General features: G+C 48.6%; 1 protein-coding gene across 7 annotated transcripts in view; it reads right to left on the reverse strand.

Annotated features, from left to right (window-relative positions):
* Nucleotides 1–23,346, reverse strand: part of WDFY4 (WDFY family member 4) — a 301,239-nt gene that overhangs the window by 190,514 nt on the left and 87,379 nt on the right. For all 7 annotated transcript variants that reach the window (XM_070615433.1, XM_070615417.1, XM_070615438.1 and 4 more), the window contains 8 exons: nt 12,126–12,340; nt 10,857–10,951; nt 10,268–10,505; nt 9,782–9,858; nt 8,622–8,843; nt 7,538–7,716; nt 2,079–2,310; nt 835–980 (listed from right to left, as the gene is read on the reverse strand). In XM_070615433.1, coding sequence (XP_070471534.1) covers nt 835–980; nt 2,079–2,310; nt 7,538–7,716; nt 8,622–8,843; nt 9,782–9,858; nt 10,268–10,505; nt 10,857–10,951; nt 12,126–12,340 — 1,404 coding nt within the window. The remainder of the gene's footprint in view (nt 1–834; nt 981–2,078; nt 2,311–7,537; nt 7,717–8,621; nt 8,844–9,781; nt 9,859–10,267; nt 10,506–10,856; nt 10,952–12,125; nt 12,341–23,346) is intronic.

Below are 23,346 nucleotides of genomic sequence, written 5' to 3' on the forward strand. Positions count from 1 at the left end.
AAGGGAGCAGTTTCAGTTATGCTGTCGTGCCCCGATGTCCCACATGCTCACAGCGAGAAGCCAACGAGGGCGAGGAGGACCCCAGGACTTGGAGGTGACACAGTGCTACAAAGCCCAGGGCTCCCTCCTTCCGAGTCTAGGGTTGTCCGGCCTCTGTGAGCTCCAGGCTCACCGGTTTCAGAGGACCAGGAAACTGGACTCCTGGCCTCTGCCATCAGAACGTACTCTGCCGGTAAGGCACAGCTTTGATTCTCTGCAGGCCCTGTTCCCTGATCCTTCCTCCTCCGTAACAAGAAGTGGCCCTCTGTCAGTGAGGGTGCAGAGGCTGTAAACAAATCAGCCCAATTTCATCAGCAGTAAGCAAACGAGCCCTTTATGCGGGAATTAGGGGACAGTACATCTCATGGCAACTACATCTGCAAACATGTCTGCCTGCTGTTTTGCAAATTTGCTGTTTTAAAACAAACACAGCAACTCAAAGAACACATGGCCCTGTTGAGGGGTGAGTAGCACCTGGAAAACGGAAGCTCAACAGCGTTGTCAGGGTCACAAAGGGTTTCTAAATCTTCCATTTGTTCTTGCTCTACTGTGAAGAATGAAGAGCCCCCACTTTCCTCTCTGAGCAATTACAGGTAAAAGGTTTAGGCGTGGGGGGTGTTGATGGGTGGGGAGCCGTAGAGTATTTCAACGAATGAAGCGGGAAGCACTCCCGTGCGCATCCGTCTACGCGTGTGCAGCATGGCTTAGGGTTCACTCACTCATGGAAAGCTGAAGCGAGCCACAAGATCATGACTCCCAAAGGGCGCAGCAAGTGAATGTAGAAGGCATACCAACCTCTTTGGCAATCAGGCGGCTGTCCACCTCATTGTAAGCGTTCCTAATGTCCGCAACAGTGGTGGTGGAGGAGCTGGCTATGTGAAGGCTGAAGGAAACACTTTCCTCCGCAACCAGCGGCGTCGCCTCCATACCGGGGTCCTCTCCTAAAACAACAGGCTTCAGTCATTTCTACTCTCATTTTGCAGAGAAGGGAATTAATCCCCAGAAGGGTAAACACCTACTGCTACGTGCAAAGCAGCCTCTGAGAGAATGTTGGGATGTTGTTACATTGTTGCATTGTACGTTTATATGTTGTATGTTTGTATGTCACGTGCTTGGCTTCTCTGACATTTACAGAAAACTGTGACAGAATCTCACAAGACAGACCCTCCTCTACAACAGAGGCATCCCAGGTGTGAAATGACTATAGCTTGAGACTTCTATCAGGATGCAACCTCGCTTCCCCAAACCAAAAGGCCAAGCGATGGGAAAGCTGACATCTAAAAAATGAAACAGGCTGGGCTGAGAGCCCTGAGACTTTCAGTGAGCTGCATGTCCATGGTGAACATCCCGCTTGGAATTAGCACCCTTGTCCCCAAGTCAGGGAGAGCCACATGTGCTAGTAGAGAAACATGGCTAAAGAGTCGGTGACACTTTGGCTGCGGACCTGACTTCATTACACTCCTCTGGCCACTGCCATTTGCCCAAGGAAATGAAGTTCAAAGGAGACTTGAGGCCTGGAGACAGAAGCACTCAGCAGCGCTCAATCGCCCTTCACCGTGCACAAGGCTTCTGCATACAGATTCATTTATCATCCTTCCCAGATGGGAGCTGACCCCCTGGCTTGACGGAGCTCAGAGAGCAATGCTCCCAGCTTGAACAGCCAACAATCAATAACGAAAATGGGGATGTTTTGTCTGCCTGTTTAATAATTGAAGACAGCAGTATGCTTTAGTTAAAAAGCTTCTTCATTAAAAGGAATGTAACTTATTCATCTCATTCTCTTCTCTCTTTCTTTGCCGACGGTATTACCCACCCCTCTCCTCCATTATGTTCTTTAGAGTTGACATCCAAAGGATGTTGTCATTTCCTTTTCTGCGACATTTTCTGCTGGGTTGTAAATATGTAATGATCCAATTACAGAGGTCTTCCCTAATGACTGATCTGTGCTGAGTTTATTCTTTATAAATATGCTATAAATAACTGGATGTCCATTTAAAAATGATATCAGCAAGATCATTATAAATCAAAACACTCCATACCTTGGGCATGCACCGCTTGGAAGTTACCACAATATCTTGGGCCAAGTCTGTTAATGACTTCCAGCGTTTCCATTGAGATGGTTTCCTCTAAGAGGTACGCAGGGCCAAGACGCCATATTAATGACGACTTTTGTTTCCAAATTCGAGGGGTAGCAATATATCCATAAACATCCACAAATGAAGATGGATCCATTGAAAGAAAAGGTCCCGGCAAGGCCTGAATGTATAACATCTGTTAAAATACAAAGGATGGGGAGGGGTGAGGGAGCTGTTTAACCTCAGAATTAATCAAATAAATACATATGGATATAAAAAGATGTACCTTATTCTTCACTCAGAGTAAAAACTTATTTTACCTACAAACGTTAGAAAGACAATTCCCAAAGCTGAGAAGTATGCATTAAAACAGCCTACAAAATGGTGGTGGGTGTAAAAACTGACACTCTGCCTTTGGAAACAGATGAAAAAAATTAAGAGCCACTAAAATGTTCATCTCTTTTGTCCCAGTCATTCCACTACGAACCTGAATGTCTGGTATTGGCACGTTAATTAAGTTTTATGTACTAAAAATAATTAGAGACATACAGATTGGGAAGGAAGAAATAAAACTGTCTCTATTTGCAAATGTCATGTCCATGTGGAAAATTCTAATGAATCTCAAAACAAACAAACAAGTAAACAAACTCCTAGAACGAACAAGCAAATTTAGCAAGGTCGTAAGATACATGATCAACACACAAAAGTCAGTTGCACTTTAAAGACTAACAATGAACATGCAGAAACTAAAATGAAAAACCATGCCATTTACAATTTCTCAAAAGAAAATGAAATACCTAAAAAAAAATTATAGAATCTGTATACTGAAAATTCCAGAAGGATAATGAAAGCAATCCAAGAAAACCTATATAAACAGAGAGACGTACCATGTCTCTGCGTAGGAAGACTCAACACAGTAAAGATGTCATTTGTCCCCAAAATGATCTACAGGTTTAAGGCAATTCCTGTCAAAATCTCAGAAGCCTTCTTGTAGACACAGACAAGTTAATTGTAAAATTTATAAGGGAAGACACAAGCCCTAGAATAGCTTAAAGAAATAGTTTAACAAATAGCTTAATTCTTCTTTTTCAAAAAATAGAAGGACTTCTCTATCCAACATTAAGGCTTATTATATTGTTACAATAATTAAGATAGTGTGGTATTGGTGGGGGTATAGTCATATAGATCAAGGAAACAGAATATAGAATCTGGAAATAAACCCATACAAATATGCCCACCTGATTTTTGACAAAGATTCAAAAGCAATTCAGTGGAGGAAGGACGGCCTCTTCAACAAATGGTTCTGGAGCAACTGGACATCCCAGACAAAGAAATGAACTTCAACTAAACCTCATACCTTATACAAAAATTAACTCATAATTGATCACAAATGCAAACGTAAAATGTAGGACTAGAAAACTTTTAGAAAAAACGTAGGAGAAAATCTTCAGGATCCAGAACCAAGCAAAGAGTTCTCAGACTTAACACCAAACACACGAGCCACAAGATAATAATTTGATGAATTATACTTCATCAAAATAAAAACTTGTGCACTGCAAAATCCCATGTGAAAGAGGATGAAAAACAAGCTACAGACTAGGAGAAATTATTTGAAAATCACGCATCAGAGAAAGGACTAGAATATATAGAAAACCCTTAAAATTCAATAGTAAAAAACAAGCCAGTTGGAAAATGGGAAAAAGACATGAACAGACATCACTGAAGAGGATCTCGAGATGGCAAATAAGCACATGAGAAGATGCTCCATCTCATTAGCTGTTGAGGAAATGCAAGTTAAAAACACAGTGAGACATCACTGCACACCTATCAGAATGGCTTAATATGAAAAACAGTGACAAGACGGAATGCAGAGAAACTGGAGCACTCGTCCATTGCCGTTGGGAGTGTAAAATGGCACAGTCACACTGGAAAATAGTTTGGCAGTTTCTTATAAAACTAAACACGCAATTACCATAAGACCCAGCGATTGCACTCTTAGGCATTTATGCAGAGAAACGAAGACTTGAGTTCACACAAAAACCTGTACACAAATGTTGCTAGCAGCTTTATTTGTAACAGCCCAAAACTGGAGACAATCCAGATGTCCTTCATTAGGTGAACGCTTATACAGCTGTATCGTGAAATACTACTCAGCAATAAAAAAGGAATGGACTATTGACATGTGCAACAATTGGATGAATTTCCAGAGGATTATGCTGAAAGAAAACTTCAATCCTAAAAGACCATATACTGTGTGAGTCCATGTATATAACATCCTCGAAATGACAACATTTTAGATTACTGGTTGCCAAGCTTAGGGACAGGGATGCGGGAGGGTGTGGGTCGTGGGTCGGAGGTGGCTGTAGTCATAACTTCTATAAAAGGGCAACACGAGGGACCCCAGTGGCATTGGAAATGTTCTGTATCTCGGCTGTAGTGGTGGATGTGGGCACCTACACAGGGGATAAAATTGTATGGAACTAAATACACACACACGAGGACAAGTAAAACTGGGAAAATCTGAATAAATTAGCAGAGCGTATCAATGTCAACATTTTGATTGTGATATTGTTCTACAGTTTTGCACGATTTACCATTGCGGGAACTGGGCAAAAGGTACACAAGATTTCTCTCTGTTATTTTGTACAACTGCATTTTAGCCTACAATTATCTCAATAAAATCTTCAATAAAAGAAAAATAGTTAAAAGATTATCTAATCACAAATTAAAAAATAATAATTTCAAAGCCACATGGGTAAAAATTTTTTAAATAATAGTATGTTAGCTAAGTAGTATGCAAAGTTTTCTTTCCAATGAAGTCACAACTACTTTTTTTAAAGGGAAAAAACTGAAAGAAACTACAAACTATGGTAAAGTAGAAGGAGTATAGGTGATTTTTCTTCTTTTTTCTATTTTTCAGTTATTTCAAACTGCATTTGTATTATTTTTATGACTATAAAATCTCTAGATACATGAATATGCATATAATGAGAGCTTACATAATTTCAAAAATATTCTCTTTCTCCCTACCAATTAAATGAGACTTTCCAGTGCAAGCAAACCAAGTTGTCAGCCCCAGGCCTGCCCGTCGGAGGTCCACGGTGCTCTCTCATCCCTCCAGGCAGAGACTTCCGCTCGGCTCCCACAATGCTGCTCTGCCCCACCCCTCCACTCTAGCTTCCTCTCTCTTGCCAGATTCCTACATCATGTCTCACGGCATCATTCAGATTGATTTATAAACATAAGATGGCTCAGATCGCCCCCAAGCAATTTTGCTCAATTCAGGCTGTTAAAATACTCCCCGCCTTTCCAAATTTAACTTATTTTCCCTTGGAAATAAAAACAAAAGCTCTAACATTTGAGAATAGCTCTTTAGCTCTCCCATCTTGTTCTTGCCAGCAGACATCTGCATCTAAACACAGGCTCCATGTTTATTCCAGTCAAACCTCACTTGCTGGTCATGACTTGTAGAGATTCTCTTGGAAAGTCGGCTCTGGTGTGCTGGCCCTTGGCCATTGTCCATGGTGTGTTTGGTATATTCCCATGGCATCACGCTGCTCCCAACCTCCCTGTGACTGGCTTTGGTTTAGCTGGTCCCCTGGAGTCAGATGTTCACCCATGCACCAGTTCACTAAACAACACTATGAGCCAGTCCACGTTACTCCTTGTAGCTGTAAATTCAATGCAACTCATCTAATGTTTACTGCGTGATCCTGTGTGCCAGCCCCTGTGCGAGGGGCCAGCAAGGTCCAAATATCGACAGGACTCCCCATGGGATCCCTGCTCCATTCCTCCTACTGCCTGGATGAAAGTTCTGAACATACACAGACCCCAAAGTGCCTGCTTCTGACAGCACCCAATTCAGAATAGACTGACCTCCACTTCTTGGAGCTCACCCCAAAATCACGTAACATAAGCCCAAATCCTATATAAGCTCCTCCTACTTCCTTGCCAGGTAAGGAGTCTCTTGCTACAGCAGGTTTAATAAATCTAAATTTTGTTTGCTTATTATATGCACACCCCTGCGGTATTTGGCTGGTGGGCGGGGACAATTCTCAGCACCTCAAAAGTACCTAACATAGTATGTGCTCAATAAATATTTAATGAGGGAAGGAGGAGGAAGGGAGGGAGAGAGGAAGGAGGGAAGGAAAGAAGGAAGGAAGGGAGAAAAGGAAGGACTAGCATTGTTAATGATCGGAGGAAAACGTTAACTTTGTGTTTGGAGGACCTGCTTTTCTTACGCTCCTGCTGAATCTTTCTGGTCACCACTGATTTTTTTGATAAGACGATTTTACCAGAAGATAGCGCCAAACTCGTCTTTAGCTGTTCTATAGAATTTCGGGTGTTCTAGCCTAATGATTCTCAACCTGAGGCAGTTTTGCCCCCCAGGAGACATCTGGAGATATTTTGGGGGGTCACAGCTCGGGAGCGGGGCACGCTATGGCCTCTGGGGCAGACTCAGATGCTGTTAAATGTCCTAATGTGCATGGAACAGGTCCCCACAAGAAAGAACTACCCAGCCTCAAATGTCAAACTATCGAAATGAGAAATCCCATCAATCTAAGCTTCTCCATTCCGGCTTCATATTAGAATCAGCCGGGAGACTGTGAAAACATTACCAAGTCACCCCACACACAGAGATTCTGCTGGAGTCGATCTGGGGTGTGGCCCATGCAAGAGAACTTTGGTGGTTCTAGAATGCAGCCCAGGTTGAGATGCTGTCTCTGGGAACCCGTAAAGATCCAGCCACACCTGCCCTCTGTGTCTTCCAGGCCCTTCCCTCTCTGACTTCTTCGGGGACCTCTGGCAGTGGCTGCTGGAGCACACCTGCCAGGTCCCCATCTCCCAGCTTCCTCTCCCTTAAACCTCAGGACCTCTGGTGTCTGTGAACGGCAGTGGGCAAGGCTTCCTCCAGCCTTGCATTCACATTGCATGGCCTTCGCTAAGCAAGGGACAATCCTTCCCTCATCGTTCTTGCCCTAAACTGGCAAGATGGGCAGCTTGCTCCTAAGCTCAGTGTGCACGGCAGCTGCGTTAGACTCAGCAGGAGCCTCATGGAAAAGTCGGACCTTAGGCCCCGCTCAGACCCCCCTGGGGCATCCGTGTCTTCCAACATGAGAAGCCCTGCTCTGCTCACTCTGGAGATTTCTATTTTCTTATGACTATTCTTACAGCCCAAACTGTCACGACTATTCTTATTTCCACGCTTTACCTCCTACCCTGGTTGTGTGACCATCATTCCATTTTCTAAAGATGTCCTTTTTATGTCCCAACTCAGCCAAGTGTTCTGGGCAGTCGGGGGGTTTCAGCGGATACCAACCCTGCCACCAAAGGAAAACAAACAACTGAACGGAGGCCACTCCCGGGTGGCACGACCGGGAGGCATGGCTGTGGGGCGAGCGCAGCTGGGGGAGCCAGCTCACCTTGGCTGAGCCAACGGCCTGTCCATCCAGATAGGTGGAGACAGTACAATTCCTTTTCATTTCCTTGGTAACAACCACAGCCAGGTGATGCCACTGACCACAAGCCAGCAGCTGACCACATCGGACCCGAAGCTGGCGTCCCGCAGAAGGCTCAGGGTCATCCTCAGGTTCCATGATGTCTGGAAGAGAACAGGAACACCAGACCTCACATGCCATGTCATGCTGCAGCAACCCAGGAGACCTGGGCCTCATGCCCAAGGAGCTTCACCCTAGCCCTCTGTCACAGAATAGTGACAACAGTGGCAATCATTCCTTCAGCTCTTGCTTTGTGCCAGACACTATTTTTTCTTCTTTTTTCAGTGAGGAAGATTGTCCCTGAGCTAACATTCTGTGCCAGTCTTCCCCCACTTTGTATGTGGGATGCCACCACAGCATGGCTTGATGAGCGGTGTGTAGGTCTGCCCATGATCTGAACCCACAAACCCAGGCCACCAAAATGGAACGTACAAACTTGACCGCTAAGCCACCAGGCCAGCCCCGTCAGACAGACACTGTTTTAAGGACCATGATAAACATTAACTCATTTCATTCTCACGACCGATGACCTGAGAGGTAGATGCTATCATGATTCCATTTTACCATCCTGAAGCACAGAGAGGCTAGGTAACTGGCTCAAAGTTGTGCAGCCAGGATTCAAACTCAGGAGTCAGGCTCCAGGGTCCACCCCCACTCTAGACCACCTCCACGAGGATGCACATTTGACAGCAAAGTCCTGAGAGGGCGAGGGAAAACGCTATTGTGCTGTGTGTCAAGGATGCCAAGCCATCCTCCAGCCTTCCAGGTGTTTCACTGTGAAAGTGACATTCCCAGGGCACCTGAGAAGAACAGGCATGGCTGAGATACCTGGGCTGGGCCATCTCGGGTCAATTCAGGGCATCATGGGCGGGTAAGCTTAGAAAGCCAGGACCAGCCAGCATCACTACTGAAGGAGGGCTGAGCGCCCTGGCTCTCACGCTAAGAGCAGCTGACTTAGCCCCATTTCCCCCAAGTGTGGCCTAACCAGCTTTAGCTCCCAACACCTTACCCAGGGGTTGAAACTCTTTCTCTTCTGTAGACACGACCAAGGAGAGGTCGTCCGGGCAGAGGCTGACGGAGAAGCAGACGAAGGGCTGCTCGGTCCTGGCCAGGTGGCGCACCAGGGTCAGGAAGCGCAGTGGGTGGCCCTCAGTGACGGCGCCGTGACGGCCGATCAGGAACCAGCAGGAGAAGCTCAGGCCCCCGGGTGGAGGGAAGGGCCTGGCAGCGCCTGGGGGCAGAACACAAGCACGCCCTTAGGCTTTGCCCAGCCGTGGAAGCTTGTCTAGACTCACCGTGACTCTGATTCAGCCCAGGAGTGGCCCTACTGTGTGCCAGCACTGTGCCTCGCCTCACTCAGGCCCATTTTATGGCCACCCAGTGGGGTGGGATGCTCTCGTCTCCTTGTTCATACTCTTAGGAATAAGTCATATTCCCGCCAAGGCTTGAGCCTAGACCCTCGAAACCTCTCTCCAATTCTGCCTCATCTATTATTCCACACCTCCTCGCAAGGCAGCAAAGACAGAGGCACAAGCCTGAGATCCGTCACCATCTGGCCCGCTGGTCAGCTGAGCTACAGTCGGGCAGCGTGCTGCATGGGGCAGAGGACACCAGCCTAATTCGGCTGAGCCTTGCAAGGCAAGGCTCCCCTCCAGGGAAACCCACGCTCTCCCGCCCAGTAACAGGTTTGCAATACAGGTGAGGCCCGCTGAACTCACAGAACGGGCAGAACCAGACGTGGTGGCCCGCACTGATGGGCTGGGAATGCCGTGGCCCCTCAGCACCCACCCTCCCATAGGAACCCAGACCCTGGTCCTCCTAAGGGACGATGCCTGGTTTTCAGCAGAGCACAGCGCTGTGCAAAGCGTGCCAAGCCTCAGGTGGATCCTCCAGTAGCCAAGAACAGGCTTGTTCCTGGCTGGCCGTCAACACAGAACTGATATTCCTCCCTAGGGAGAGCCGTAAGGTGAGGCGAGGCGTCTATTTCAGCCTTTGTCAGTCACCAAAGAAATGAATCAAAGCCAGGGCTGTGCCCTTGGGATGCACAGAGAACAGGATGCCCCTGCACTAACCAAGGTGTGACAACCTGCAAGCACAACTCATGCAAGGACCTATTCTCGGGGCAGAGTTAGAATACCTCGGCAAGCTAACTCCCTGGGAAACACTTACCTGTCCCGATCCCTCCGGAGACCGAGTACTCGGTGCTGGTTCCCATCACAGTAGACAGGGTCGGAATAAACAAACAGCTGGAAACAGGAAAGTGTCTCAGATCATCGAACAGCAAGCCAGTCTCTGGCCGTAACATCTCCCATCTGTCCCTCTGCAGGGGCCTCAATCTCTAAGGACAGAAAGCTGCTGATGCCCGTACCACGGCCCTAAGAAAGGGAGGCCCCGCTGGAGGCTGAGGGGGAGGGCATTCCAGAATGCAGACGCACCAGGGGAAGGAGAGGGTCCTGGCCCTACATGGCTGCGGACCTACATGGCTGCCCCCGAGAAGCCACTGAGTACACGGGATGTCCACGAATCTAACATAGTCCACTCCTGAGTGGTGAGCACTGATGGGAGCTACAAATCCCATTTGTAATTGACATCATAATTCATCCAAGACACTGGGAAGTTAACGAAGTATTTCAAATATATGAAAGCCTGTCATACCCATAACCTTCCACGGACATGTCAAATTCCACAAACGATGGAGCCAGGGTCGCCCTCTGCGGCTGAGGGTTGCGTGGGGAGGTCATGGAGATGAGGCTCAAGGCTGTCTGAAGGGCGGTGGTGGAGCCCTGGGCCGGCCCTGAGGACCTGGGAGCCTGTGTGACTGCCGGGCATGGGCTGGCCTCTGGTGTGGCTCCTGCAGGACCCTCAGCAGTCGCTGGTGCCACTGCCTGTGACCCTAAGGCAACAAGCAAGAGAAGGGATGGGACTTTGCTCAAAGCATCTCCACCCACTCTGACAAGAGCCCAGGCATTTCTGCCACAGCCCTGTTTCTGCGATCTGAGCCCAGAGGGGCCAAGGACGTACTCATCATCCCCCACCTTATACGGGGGTAGGGATCGCCCTTTTCCTTCCAGATCTGATCCTTCTCCAGAGACCATCTCTGCTCTTCCCCATCCGTTCCACTGAGCAGCGGGCAAAACCAGTTTTTAAATCCATCTGCTTCCCGCCTGCTGTAAACACCCCCTGACAAAGAAGGCATGTCCTCTTTTAACTCCCCTTAAGCTGCCCTGTTCGTTCCCCTCCTCACCTGAGCATCCTGAGTCGCCTCCGTGTGCACGAGGTGAACTGAGGATTTTCGTTGCAGCCGGCGGAGGTGGTGCGATTCCAAGACTGAGAAACTGTCTGAACATCGGACCGTACAAGAGAACCAAATGAAGACATCCTCTGGGCAGAAGTTTTCTCCAGCTTCATGCGAGCACGTTCCTGGATCCCGCCCCTCTCCCAGCTTTCCTCTCTCGGCCTAGAAACCCTGTTCTCAAGCCATGCGGAAACAGGGTGCCCCTGTCCTGGTACCCAGACCAGAGAGCTGGTGATTTGGGGTGCTTTTGGACTTAACCAGCTAGGAGCCTCAAATTAGACCTTGTGAGGAAAAGGCATTTGTTGGAAGATAACTTTGTCCTGCTTTGTTTATAAGTTTCTAATGGAATTTGCTAAACAGCTAGATTAAGCATGTGGCCGGGTCTGGCAGCCTGCACATCCAGAGGCTGAAAGAGGCTGGCCTGGCCCCCTAGGTCCCCTACCTGCTGACAGGAGGGGTTGCCTGCTGTCCCCTCTGTACTTCATCCTGGGTGTCAGGGCAGGAGACCGGGTCACGGGAGCCTCGACCCCCACTGCAGCCTGTCTTCCCTCTTCCATCTGTGTCTGCCCCACCCTGTGCATCTCCCTGGCTACCGCGGGGCTCCAGGAAACACACGGAGTCATGGAGGGGCTGCCAGGGGGAAGGCCCCCACAGGATACAAGAGCTCTGCTCTGTTACCTTCATCGTCTGGAGTCCCTGCTGCCCCTCACACAGCCCAGCTCACTGCAGTCTAGCCTCCCCGGCACAGCCAGGCCCTCACAGCCCCCGTGCCCCTCCACAGGCCATCTTTGCATCCCTGTTCCCTCCTCTCCTGGGCTGGTGAACGTCTCCACAGGCCTCAGGGCTCAGCAGCTTTGACTTCCTTGAAGCCTTGCCTTTTTACGCCCAGTCTCCCAACTGTGGTCCTCCCAGTTCCATGGAGCTGGAGCACTCTCCACAGAGCACCCCCGAGAGCGCTATTCTGTACTGTCAGCAGGATGCTTTGACTGTTGTCCCCTCTGCCCTGAGACCATCCGCTCCCTGGGAGGGGCTGTGTCTGCTTTGTGGGCTCACATGTGGCCCGCACAGCCCCAAGGCTCCTCCCTGGCCTTGCAATGCCCACAGCCTGCAGAGGGCAGAGGGGGTGTGGGGCACCCCCATCCCTGTGCGCCCCAACTGTCCACTGTGCATGACCACAGCTGCCAGGGGCTCAGCAGCGTTTAACGCGGCACACGGTACCTTAACACGTCCGGTTCGATGGCTTGAGAAGCAAGCTTTTCAAAAATCCTGATGAGGCCCGAGTGCAAGGGGCTGCTGCCGGTGGTCAGGGCCTTGTGGCAGGAGGCCATGAGGGTCCTCAGCATCCCCGCCTCACACAGGACCTGCCGATTCTTCTCCGATTTCACCAGGGACTGGATGTGACTGGCCAGGGAGCACTGGATCTCCTGGGACAGCTAAGAGGCACCACAGCAAGCAGTGAGCCGCTGAGGTCAGATGTTTTGTGGGCAACTTTGATAGACTCCTGACTAGGCCTTGAGCTGGTTGTGGGGCGAGGAGCCTGTGCCCACCACAGTCCATTCTCACTGCACTCATTCTGTCTCGGGTGTTCTCAAACCTGTAGGCCTGGAGGCCGGTCCGTAGGAGGCCACGAGCCGCTGGCATCGGCTGGCCAAGAGGCAGACGTCTTAAAACAGAGACTGCAAACTGGCCGGCGAGAGGCTGCCTCTGTTTCAGAGCCACGTGGCGTTTGATCCACACGATGTTTAAGCAGTTTCTGAACTAACTGCTAATACTTAGATGTCTGGAGATTTTACACCAAAGTCCAGACGTGCAGCCTCTCTCAAAAGATCGAAAGATCTGGTCCTGTGTCTGTCGAGAGGCAGTTGGGGCTGGGCAGGGGCTGGGCCCCTTAGTGGGTCCCACACCGCCCCCCAGCTGGCTCCACTCACTTAACGGTCCTGCGTTTGAGACTGCTCCCCCTGACGTAGAAGGTGACATTCACCAGGGAGTACAAGCCTCCAGGAGTACCCCTCACGCCACTGGCTGTGACAGATGCAGCCGTCTCCATCTTCACGCGTCCAACCACAGAGTGTACAAGCCAGCTGAGGTCAGGCTCCTGTGGGAAGCTGTCACTGACGCCTCCCCTTCACCCCCGGTGCTGTCTCCCTCCCACCCACCCTCCATCGTCCTCTGTTGATCTCTCCTTGTCCTCAGCACCTTCTGCTACCCGGACAGCCACACTCTTATCTTACTCCTACGAGATTTTAAGCTGGCCCTGGTGGTCTAGTGGTTAAGATTCGGTGCTCTCACCCCTGCAGCCTGGGTTCATTTCCCCGTCAGGGAACCAAGTGCACCATCCATCTGTCACTTGTTATACTGTGGCTGCTGCATGTGGCTGTGATGCTGAAAGCTGTGCCACTGGTATTTCAAATACCAGCAGGGTCACCCACGGTGGACAGGTTTCAGTGGACCTTCCAGACTAGACAGACGAGGAAGAAAGATCTGGCCACCCACTTCTGAAAACATTGGCCATGAAAACCCTACGAATAGCAACAGAGCTTTGTCTGGTGGAGCTCCAGAAGGTGAGACGGTGGCGCAGACCAAGCAGGGTTCTCTCTGCTGTCCACAGGGCCACCAGGGCTCAAAATGGACTCAACAGTGCTAACAAGAAAAACTAGATTTCAAGTCACTTCATTATCTTTATGTTCTTGAAGCGCATAGAATAGAGTACATAGAGTCGGCTCAGTAAATATTTGAGCCAAATATGTTATTTTTACAATCTTCTTTTCTTCAAAAAATATAAACCCCTGGAATTTCCAGCCCTCCATGGACATATAAATGGTTTGGAGCAAGGGGATGGTTGGGGGTAGAAATTCCTTTACAAAAACTCTTAGGGCTGTCCACATTCTTTCCTGTTGTACACAATATTGTCTGATGTGACAGGGACACTGGTTAGATCTCAGTGGAATTTTCCTGCCGTGGATCTTATGGGGGCCCCACCCAGACCACCTTCTCCACGTGAGTGTACCCATCACAGCTTCCCCTTCTCTGGAGGACTGCCCTGCCCTAAACGGGAGCTGCCCTGCCCGGGGGCTCTGTGGCCCCCAACATGTGTTCATACATGCATGCACACACATGCACACACATATAAATGTGTGTATACATGCACGCATACATATAAATGTGTGTATGCATATGTACGTACACATGAATACACATATGCACAAATGTATATATACAAGCATGCACACATGCTCACAGAGGCCTACGCACAAACGTGTGTGCACCCATGCACATATAGATGTGCACATGCATACATATATTGTCGTGCACCCTATAATAATGTTTTGGTCAATGACAGATCACACATGTGTCGGTGGTCCCATAAGATTAGTACCATATAGCCTGGTATAGGTTACACCATCTAGGTTTGTGAGAATACACTCTATGATGTTCGCACAATGATGAAATCACCTAACAATGCATTTCTCAGAATGCAGCCCCATCGTTAAGCAACACACGACTATACACATACATGCATGCAAACATACATACATACATACACCACACACACACACACACACACACCTGGTTTAGCCAATGAGGTCAAGCCCTTCAGCCTCTGTGGTGCAATTCATGCTTGAGACCCCCACCCAGTGGGTCCAGGCTGAAGCTGGACTTCAGCCAACAGCAGACCCCCACTCAGCTCCTTCCCCTGCACCGTCCCACGTCCCTCACCTCCTTCTCCTGAGCCCCTCCCTCCAATCCAACACACCTATGCCCATGTCTTGGGCTCCACTTCCAGGGAACCCGCCTTGAGATGCTAGCATGCTGTTCGTTTTCCGGCCTTTGCCCTAGTTTTGGTTTCAAGAAGAGAGATCTATGACAATGTAGATTATGGCTAGGTTAGCCCACCAGGAGTAACGGTAAAGGCACTTACTGAATAATCTCTTTCTGATGAGGACTGGCTTCTAGTCCCATGGAGTCACAGACCTTCTGTCACCCACCGCCCCCTTGAAAGCTTTCTTGCAGTCTCCCCCACTTCCCTTTCTTCTTCTTCTCCCTCCAACAAGCACTAACTGCCTCTTCAACGTCGTCAGGGTCTGGGTGAAGTTCTGGGCATCTCAAGATGAGTAAGACACCGTCCCCGCTCAAAGGCATCACAGGCTAAATGTGAGACAGGTGAGGGGACTGTCTCAGCACAGTGGGAGCCGGGCTGCTGTAGAAAATTTACAGCATCTAGGAGGAGAGGGGCTCCCCACGGCCCCTCATGCATTTCACAGAGCTCTTAAATTTAGAGCAGAATTCAGGCCCAGCATCGACTTTGGGGACCAAGTTTCACCCTGTGATGAGACTATTTCCTGGGTAGTCAGGATGTCCCGGGCCCTACGCTAAGCATTTTGACATGTGTAGATTACAAAATCCTTGTAACGAGCCCTATGAGGAAGGGACTGTTACTTCCCCCATTCTACAGATGAGAAAACTGAGCCCAGAGAAGTGAATTGTCCAGCCACGTAGTAAGAGCAGAGCCTGGCTTTGACTCCAGACCCCATGCTCAGAATCACCTCACTCCACCATCCTCTCCCCACACAGGGTGCACTGATTTGGGGGTACCCTGCCCAGAGACTGTCAAGACTATGTATCACTAAGGGATGGAAATTAATAAGATGACATTCTTCCGCAGGCTGCAAACACTGTGTTGTAGCATATATGTTTCAAGGGTTAAAATATATGGGGAACCATATCTATACTGTTTATCCTCAGTTTTTAGATTTTTTAAAAAACAGATTGGTCACAAGCTCACCCACCCATCCTCCCTCCTGCCTTCCAGGAGCCCAGCACCTGTAGCTCCTGCCTCAAATGGATGGCATCCAGCGACATTCCCATCTTTACGATATCTTCAGTGACATTTCTGACTCAACATTTTAGACTATTTTAATTTGAGTTTAAAATTTAAACTCTATTAGGATGGTTTTTCAGGGAGATTGCTCCCAGGCAGGATTTTGTCATTCTGAAATGTTGTCATTTTGCCACTGTCACTGATGTCAGGGAGACATCTCACCACCTGGAGAAGATGGGCCTTGCGATGGACTGAATGTTTGTGTCCCTCCAAATTCAGACGTGGAAACCTCATTTCCAGTGTGACGGGATTTGGAGTGGGGGGGGCCTTTGGGAGAGGCTCCACCCTCATGAATGGGATTAGTGTCCTTGTGAAAGAGACCTCAGAGACCTCCCCGTCCCCTTGCAGCATGTGAGAACACAGTCAGAAGAGGGCCATCGTGGAGGAAGTGAGCCCTCGCCAGACACCAAACATGCCAACATCGTGATCTTGGACTTCCCAGCCTCCAGACCCATGGCAAATAAATTTCTGTTATTTGTAAGTCACCCAGTCTAGGGCATTCTGTTTTGGCAGCCCAAAGGGACAGAGACGGCGTCCTTCCCTGTCACTGTGGTATTAGCACAGCCAGCATGAGCTGGTGGAGGGACATGGAGAGCCCAATGGGGGCCAGAAACAGAAGACAGAAATGCCAAAACGAATTTGCACTAAACAACGCCATTGCTTACTTCAAAGAGCTCTTCCATGTGGAAATCTACCCCACCTCCTGGACTCCCTTCCCAGATCTTTCTGCTGATGCTCTGTGCCCCTTCCTGCATCCAACAGAGCCTGCACCTCTGCCCTCCTCCTTCTCCGCCCTTCTCCAGACAGAGACGGAGCTTCCACCCTCTTGCCTGGAACTTTCCCTCTCCCAGAACTTGGATTGTTTAGTATCTGTAGTCTTTTAATTTGGGGTGAGACTTGGGGAGACAGTCGGCATGAAGCAAGATGCAAAAATAACATCACAATGTATTATTAATAAGAATTAGAAAGAAACATCTACAACTTCCAGTTTTTATTACCAGCACTTCACTTATTGCTTTGGGGACTTTTGGCTTTCTTTTTTTCTTGTTGTTTTTGCTTTTTTTTCTTTCACCAGAGTAGGAATACTTAATATCTAAATATGCAAAAAAGAAAAAAAAAGTTCTCAAAAGGGAGAAATGCTGGTCTTGCCTAACGATGCCACAAGTTTACTCCAAAATTGCTCAATGCCTCATAATGGAGGAGGGAAAAATTGATCGCCCTCATTATCACGGTAGCTCTGTCAATACCAATATTGCCTTGTTTTGAATAAAATGTGCTGTTTTTTCAATGCTGGTTCCAGTAAAATGGGGTTTTAGTGAAAATATGAGCAGTAGCAGGAAGCCAGTCTGGTTTCTCCCCCTACAAACGGATTGATTTTCCTAACGCGTATTACTTCCAAAGCAGGAGAGGGGGTGGTGGTTCAATTAGGACTCAGTGGTAAGCACGTGGGGTCACCAGGCTGGCCGGCAGGCTGGACCCACAAGGTAAATTATCACAGAGCGATTTGCAGAGTGGCTTCAGGAGTTTTCTGCTTTCCCCACTTAATAGTCAAGATTTCACGTCCATCCTTGTCCAGCTCTGGATGTTTATTCTTCTTTCTCTCTCTCTCCTCCACTTTCTCTCCCAGTTCAGATTAATATGGTCCCAGAGCCCAAGGAGGGCTGGGTCCCTGGGGCGGGTGCCTCCAAGGAGGCATGGGTTTTGGGTACATCGGTGCACATGTGTCTTCTGGATGTTAACCACATTCTACTGACATAGATGTGAAAACCATCAGACAACCAGCATCTGCTTCCCCCAGACACTTAGAAAGGACTAGAGGCTTCTACCAACTGCTCAAATTTGTATTAGTCACTTGTTGCAATTTGGCTGAAATGTTCTTTATCTGAAGATTTTGGAAGAGAGATGGAACCATATAGGTGACCTCAGGTCTTCAGGGATGTCACAGATAAATAGGACCCACAGATGCGTTTTATTTGATAAATTACAGTTTTTACCTTTGATTACTTAGAATTAGTTCTCTCTCTATGTGGGCGTGAACTTTCTTTTTGACCCCAGGCCCCACTAGCCGGATACACTCATTTGTGGTACCCATATGGCCTTGTAGGCACGGGAGGCTGTGATCTTGGTTTAGGCGTAAGAGGGTCCACATCCCACCCAATCAGTAGAAGCCACGTCTAAAGGCAGGTCTTCCTTGACGCACTTGTATAGATTTGCAACGAAGACCGAGAAACAAATCTTCTGCCTCTTCTTTGAATCATGTGCGTACGATGGCCAACACTTCCCGGTAACAGAAGTCCACGATCTTATATTTATGAAATATTTGTCTCTTTCCAACTTTACTCCCCATCCTCCCTTTTGGTTCAACCTGTAGCCCAGCCCTGGTAACAGTCCCACCTTTGCTGAGCATGCCACGCCCTTTCTGACTGATGCCGGGAGTTGGGAATGTCCTTTCCAAGCCCATCCCTTTGCTGAGCTCCTACTTATTATTCAAGATGCAATTCTCACGTCCTCTCATCTAAGAAACTCTCTGACTTTCCCAACCAGCACTGTGTCCATACTTCAGTCATTATAAATACTACACTATGACAGCTCACTTGCTCGCTCGCTTGCTCTCTCTCTTCCCACCGGCCCCGACCCCACTGCACTGTGAGCAGCTGCCTGAGACATGACTCTTCACCCTTGTTTCCCTAGCACTTATCTCTGCGCCTCAAATGCCACAGCTGCTGGGAAGTGCAAGAACAAAGGCACAAAGGTGTTCTAGAACATGGGAGGTACACTTAACCCAGAGGGCTGAGAGGGTGGTCAGAAAAGGTGATGTGCCAACTAAGTGTTGAAGGATAATGAAGACAGAGCCAGGCCAGCAGGCAAAAGGGTCTTTCTGGGAGAGGGAACAGCACGTGCAAAGGTCAAGGGGTGACGGGGAGCATCACCTTTCAGGGAAAGGCTGGAGATCACGGGCGGTTGTCAGCCAGGCTCGATCACCCCCTGTATCCAGACCTCTCCCCTCAATGAGCCTGTGACCAGCCCAGAGATGGAGCATGAGAACATCCTCAGGGAAACCAGCCGGTAAACCCCTATCCAGCTTCCTTAGCTCTAGAATGAGAATATTGAAAACACCTACCTCCCTGGTATGTTTTCTGCGGGAAGCAACAGAAACAGCATCTACAAAAGCATTTTATCTTACAGGATGCAAGTGTTTTCAGGATATTAACCACTCTTAGATGTAGTCTTCTTTTCTCACCTAATATCGATAAGGGTCCTTCTAATCGAGCGGCCAGTTTAGACATCCGCTGTGTGCTGTGCCATCTCAGTACCAGAGCAGGAGCACACCTACCTTGTTCTCAGGCCCAGATGCCAGTGATGGGAGCTCACGTCATGGCGCAGTCACACTCTGCAGGCCCGCCTCTAAATGCTCTCCTGTACTCGCCCATTGAAACCTCAGACAAACACCGTGTGCTAGATGCGATCATCACCCCATTTTACAAACAAGAGAACTGAGTCCCAGAGATTACAGGGAACTGAGGTTACACGGTGAGTGCGGGGCAGGAGTTCAAACCAGGAGGCCCACTCCAGAGGCCACTTCATGGCTGCGATCTCTGCCTCTAAGGCCTCTGGGTGCTGGTTCTGGATTCAGGGCTGCCCCTTACCTTGCAGCACGTCCAGCCTCCCGTAGGTCGGGGATGCAGTGGGAGCTGACAGCCCGGAGCTGAGCCAAACTGCACTGTTGATACTATGGTTTCGGTACCAGGGGCCCAGCCCATCCTGTATTAGGCCAACCCTCTCAGAACTTACAGGAAAAGCTAAGTGCTCGTGGCTCTGCCCCACACAGGAGTCACCTGAAGCTAGTAACTGGCACACGGTATTTGCCATGAACCACGCCTGAATGGGTTTGGCGATTTCCGCCATCTTGAGAGGCCAGGTGGATGTCTCAGGTGCATGCAGCCTCACTCACCAATGGCCACATTCCCAAGCCAGGGACTCTCGGAGCCGGTCAGCATCACAGGAGTCATTAAGTCGAACTCTGGTCCAGGTGCTGGGTACTCTCCACAGCGAACGTAACACCTCGCTTGGAACACTCACTACCTCCCCAGTTGCCCATTCAGTTTCAGCAAGTGTGACCTTATTTTGAGCCCAGGTCTTTCACTGTTGAACCGGTCCTTGTCTGTCTCCCGTTATTCTACCACCAGGCAACCAGCAAGTATTTGCCCAGCTCTCATTCTCCCAGCATCTTTTTCTCTCTGGGCTATACACTCTGAGATCTTGACTATTCCTCTCATGACCAAGGAGGTTTTTCAGTCCCCTTATCATCCTAGTTTCTCGCCTCTGAATAAACACAGGTGTAGAGTGTTAAGGGATTGGTGGGATCATCACCTCCCTTTAGCTAGGCACTATACTTCTATAAATATATCCCAAAGTAGAATTCACCATAGAGGTGACGTCACCCGACTTGGGACTATTACTGACCTTGCATTAAACCCCCTAGGACTCTTTTACACGTGCTCTTCTGGTTTTCCCCACCCAGTGTGTCTGTGTGTGTCTGTGTGTGTGCATCAAGACATGAGCACAGGCTTAATTATCTCTGCTGAATTTTGATTCAATGGATTCTGATCCACTTCTCAGGCTGGTAGGGACCTTCCATTTTATCATCCAACAGGTAATTCCTCCTTCTGGGTTCAGAATCACATGCCATGTACGCAGGAAAGAGGACTCAGTCTTTTGATTCATAGTGGATATTAACACACAGTTCAATATCAACTCTCTATTATTAATTTATCAACAGTGTGACGCCAGTTGGGAATATACCTAAAATGTGTTACCTCCCCTTTAATATTTCTGGAATTTGCCATGCCATGACCCAGAGTCCTAGGAATACAGACGGCCAAAGCTAGAGGAGAGAGAAAGGGTCTGATGGAGCCAGTGTCTGATGAGCAACACTGCGTGCCACATACAGGACTCAGCACTTCACAACTGTCCCCTCCACTTCTCTTCTCACGGGGAAAATATTATCACGAGGACCCTGAGCTTGAAGAGGTTACATCAGTTTCCTAAGGTCACAGAGCTAATGAGTGGCAGAACTGGCAGCCCACCCAGGGCTTCCTCCAAAGCCCATAATTTTAACTCCGCATCACGCACGCGTTGTAAGGAAGGGAACTTAGTGTCTCATAAGAGTCATCAACTGCTGGTCTCTAAGAGTGATTTATTTGGTAGGAACAGTTCAGCTTTGCTTCTGTTTTATTCCTCTTAGTTAAATGTGAGCACTTTAGGTAGGGCAAGTTCCCTTCCCTGTAGCCACAGGCCTCACCACTCCCTATTGTATACACCTGGCTTGATTTATGCATTTCCTTTACTTCTCTGGTCCCAAGACACTGAGTCTGCAACCCTGTGATCTAGGCCAAATCTGTGTAGCTGCAATCGAGGTGCAGAAATGGGAGTGGCCTACATAAGGCAGAAATAATGATGTTAAAGGGGCTAGGAGCAAGGTCACCTGATAATTGGGCCAGAACTCATCGTGTCAACTTTAACTTCCACTTCATCATTCTGTGTCCATTGTAGCTTGCTTTCGATCCTCTTATCTCCATGTGACACTATGTCTAGTTGCTCTATTTAAGACGCAACCCTAAAAAGTCAACTGGATTTTGACCAGGATCTGAGATTTTTTTTCACTCAGGAACAATAGAAATATTCTGAGGATGGGGTTCAGTATGAAACAGCATAAGATACACAAAAATTCAACATACTTGAAGTTTCTGATGGATCATAATTTAACAAAGCAACATGCTACTTTACCAATTTCCTCATTGAAGGAAATGGCCCTCTTCTCAAACAGCCTGCCCTTACGTAATGCTATCCAGGGCTTTAATGCTGTCAATATTTTAGTTATTTGAAACCCACATGATTAGGTCAATGTGTTTGAAATACGGGCTAATTCCAGAAAATGACACCCTTTTCCAAATTAAGGCACAATGAGCTGATAGACAAATGCGGCCCCACATCCGATCTTGCTGTACCATAAGACTGTGCAGGATGTTTCCATGGCAGCAGACTCTGGAACACACCCGACAATGACTCGAGGTGCAGACTGCCTGTAGACAATGGTCTCTCTAATGCCCAGGTCTGACCGTGTCATTGCTTTCCAATAGCCTCCCACAGCCACCACATCCTCATAGGAAGGGCAACTTGGCATAGAGGCTGGAGGTCCTGGAGCCTTGCATCAAGGACATTTGCCAACCAGCATCCATGTTAACTCTGTCACTTAATAGCTAGAAGTTTCCAGTCCTCAACTGCAAAGTGGGCCTGTTGATATCCACCTTGCAGGGTCATTGCAAAGATTAAAAGATGAAATGCTTGTAGAGTATTTGGCAAGTAATAGCAGTCGCTACACCATGTGGTAAGGGCTTCTCCTGCTGCAGTATAAGTTCTGCTCGACATGCTAAGCGCTCATGCATCCTCCATTTACTCTTCACAGTAATGCCACGAGGAAGATGATCTTATTATCCTCATACAACAGCAAAGAAAGGACCAAAGAGGTTAGACAATTTCCCACGGCTCTGTGACTGTTAGGTGGCACATGATATTTAACCAAAATCTGCTTCTTCAGAGCCTGAACTTTGCCTTCATATAGTGGATGCTCATTAAACATAGTGGTGGTGATGATGGTGACGACGATGATGACAGTGGAAAGTAACTCTATAAAATCCAATCCTCTTAACATGGTATTCAAGGCCTTTCATCATGTGGCTCCCACTGAGCTTTCCAGCCCCACTTACTGCCTTTCTACCCACGTGGTCTACCCTAGCCCAGCTTCAAAGTCCCCCAATGGGCATCTTCATTTGTGCCTCTCTCTGACTTGGGAGCTTCTCATCCCTTCTTCTACCTGATCTGGCATGGATACTTCTTTTCTTTAAAGCCCGGCTCCAGTGTCCCCCTTTCTGAGACTTTCTCTCCCCTCTGTCCCAAGGCCTTGGGGACAAACCTTTGTTACAGCCATCAGAATGTCGTCTTACTATCTTCTACACTCCTCCATCAACCTGCCCTCAAACTCAGACTGTGAGCTCCTGTGACATTGGTCTCTGAACCCCCAGCGGCACCTGATAGGGGTTAAGCAATTATTCACAGAAGGAAACACATCACGTTGGCTGCTCCAACACAGGCTGAGTCCCACCTCTGCTAAACCGGATCTGTCTTCCTACCCTCTGAGCTATGGTTGTCATGCGCACAAGCAAACAGCCCCCTGTTAGGAACTGAATAAAGGCCACAGCCCTGGCGGAAGTGGAGGGCTGCTTAGGACCAGAAAGCCCTCCCGGAACTGGTCAGAGGTCTAGCCCGCAGCCACGGCCCTACGGCAAGATGCTCATGGCTGCTGAGCACACTGGAAAGGCAAAATGTCTTTCTTCTCCATGAGTTGTTTCTTTGTGGGGCCGACTCAGCTCCAGAAGATCTGAGCTGGACTCCCTTTTGCCTTGTGCTTAGCACAGCAACATGCCCGGTAAAGTTCCCGCAGTCCAATTTTAATACTTGTGCTGACACGAGAGACAAAAACGCCCAGCTGGATCATCTGTT

Source organism: Equus przewalskii, chromosome 1 (assembly GCF_037783145.1).
Source record: "Equus przewalskii isolate Varuska chromosome 1, EquPr2, whole genome shotgun sequence".
Taxonomy (NCBI): Eukaryota; Metazoa; Chordata; class Mammalia; order Perissodactyla; family Equidae; genus Equus; species Equus przewalskii.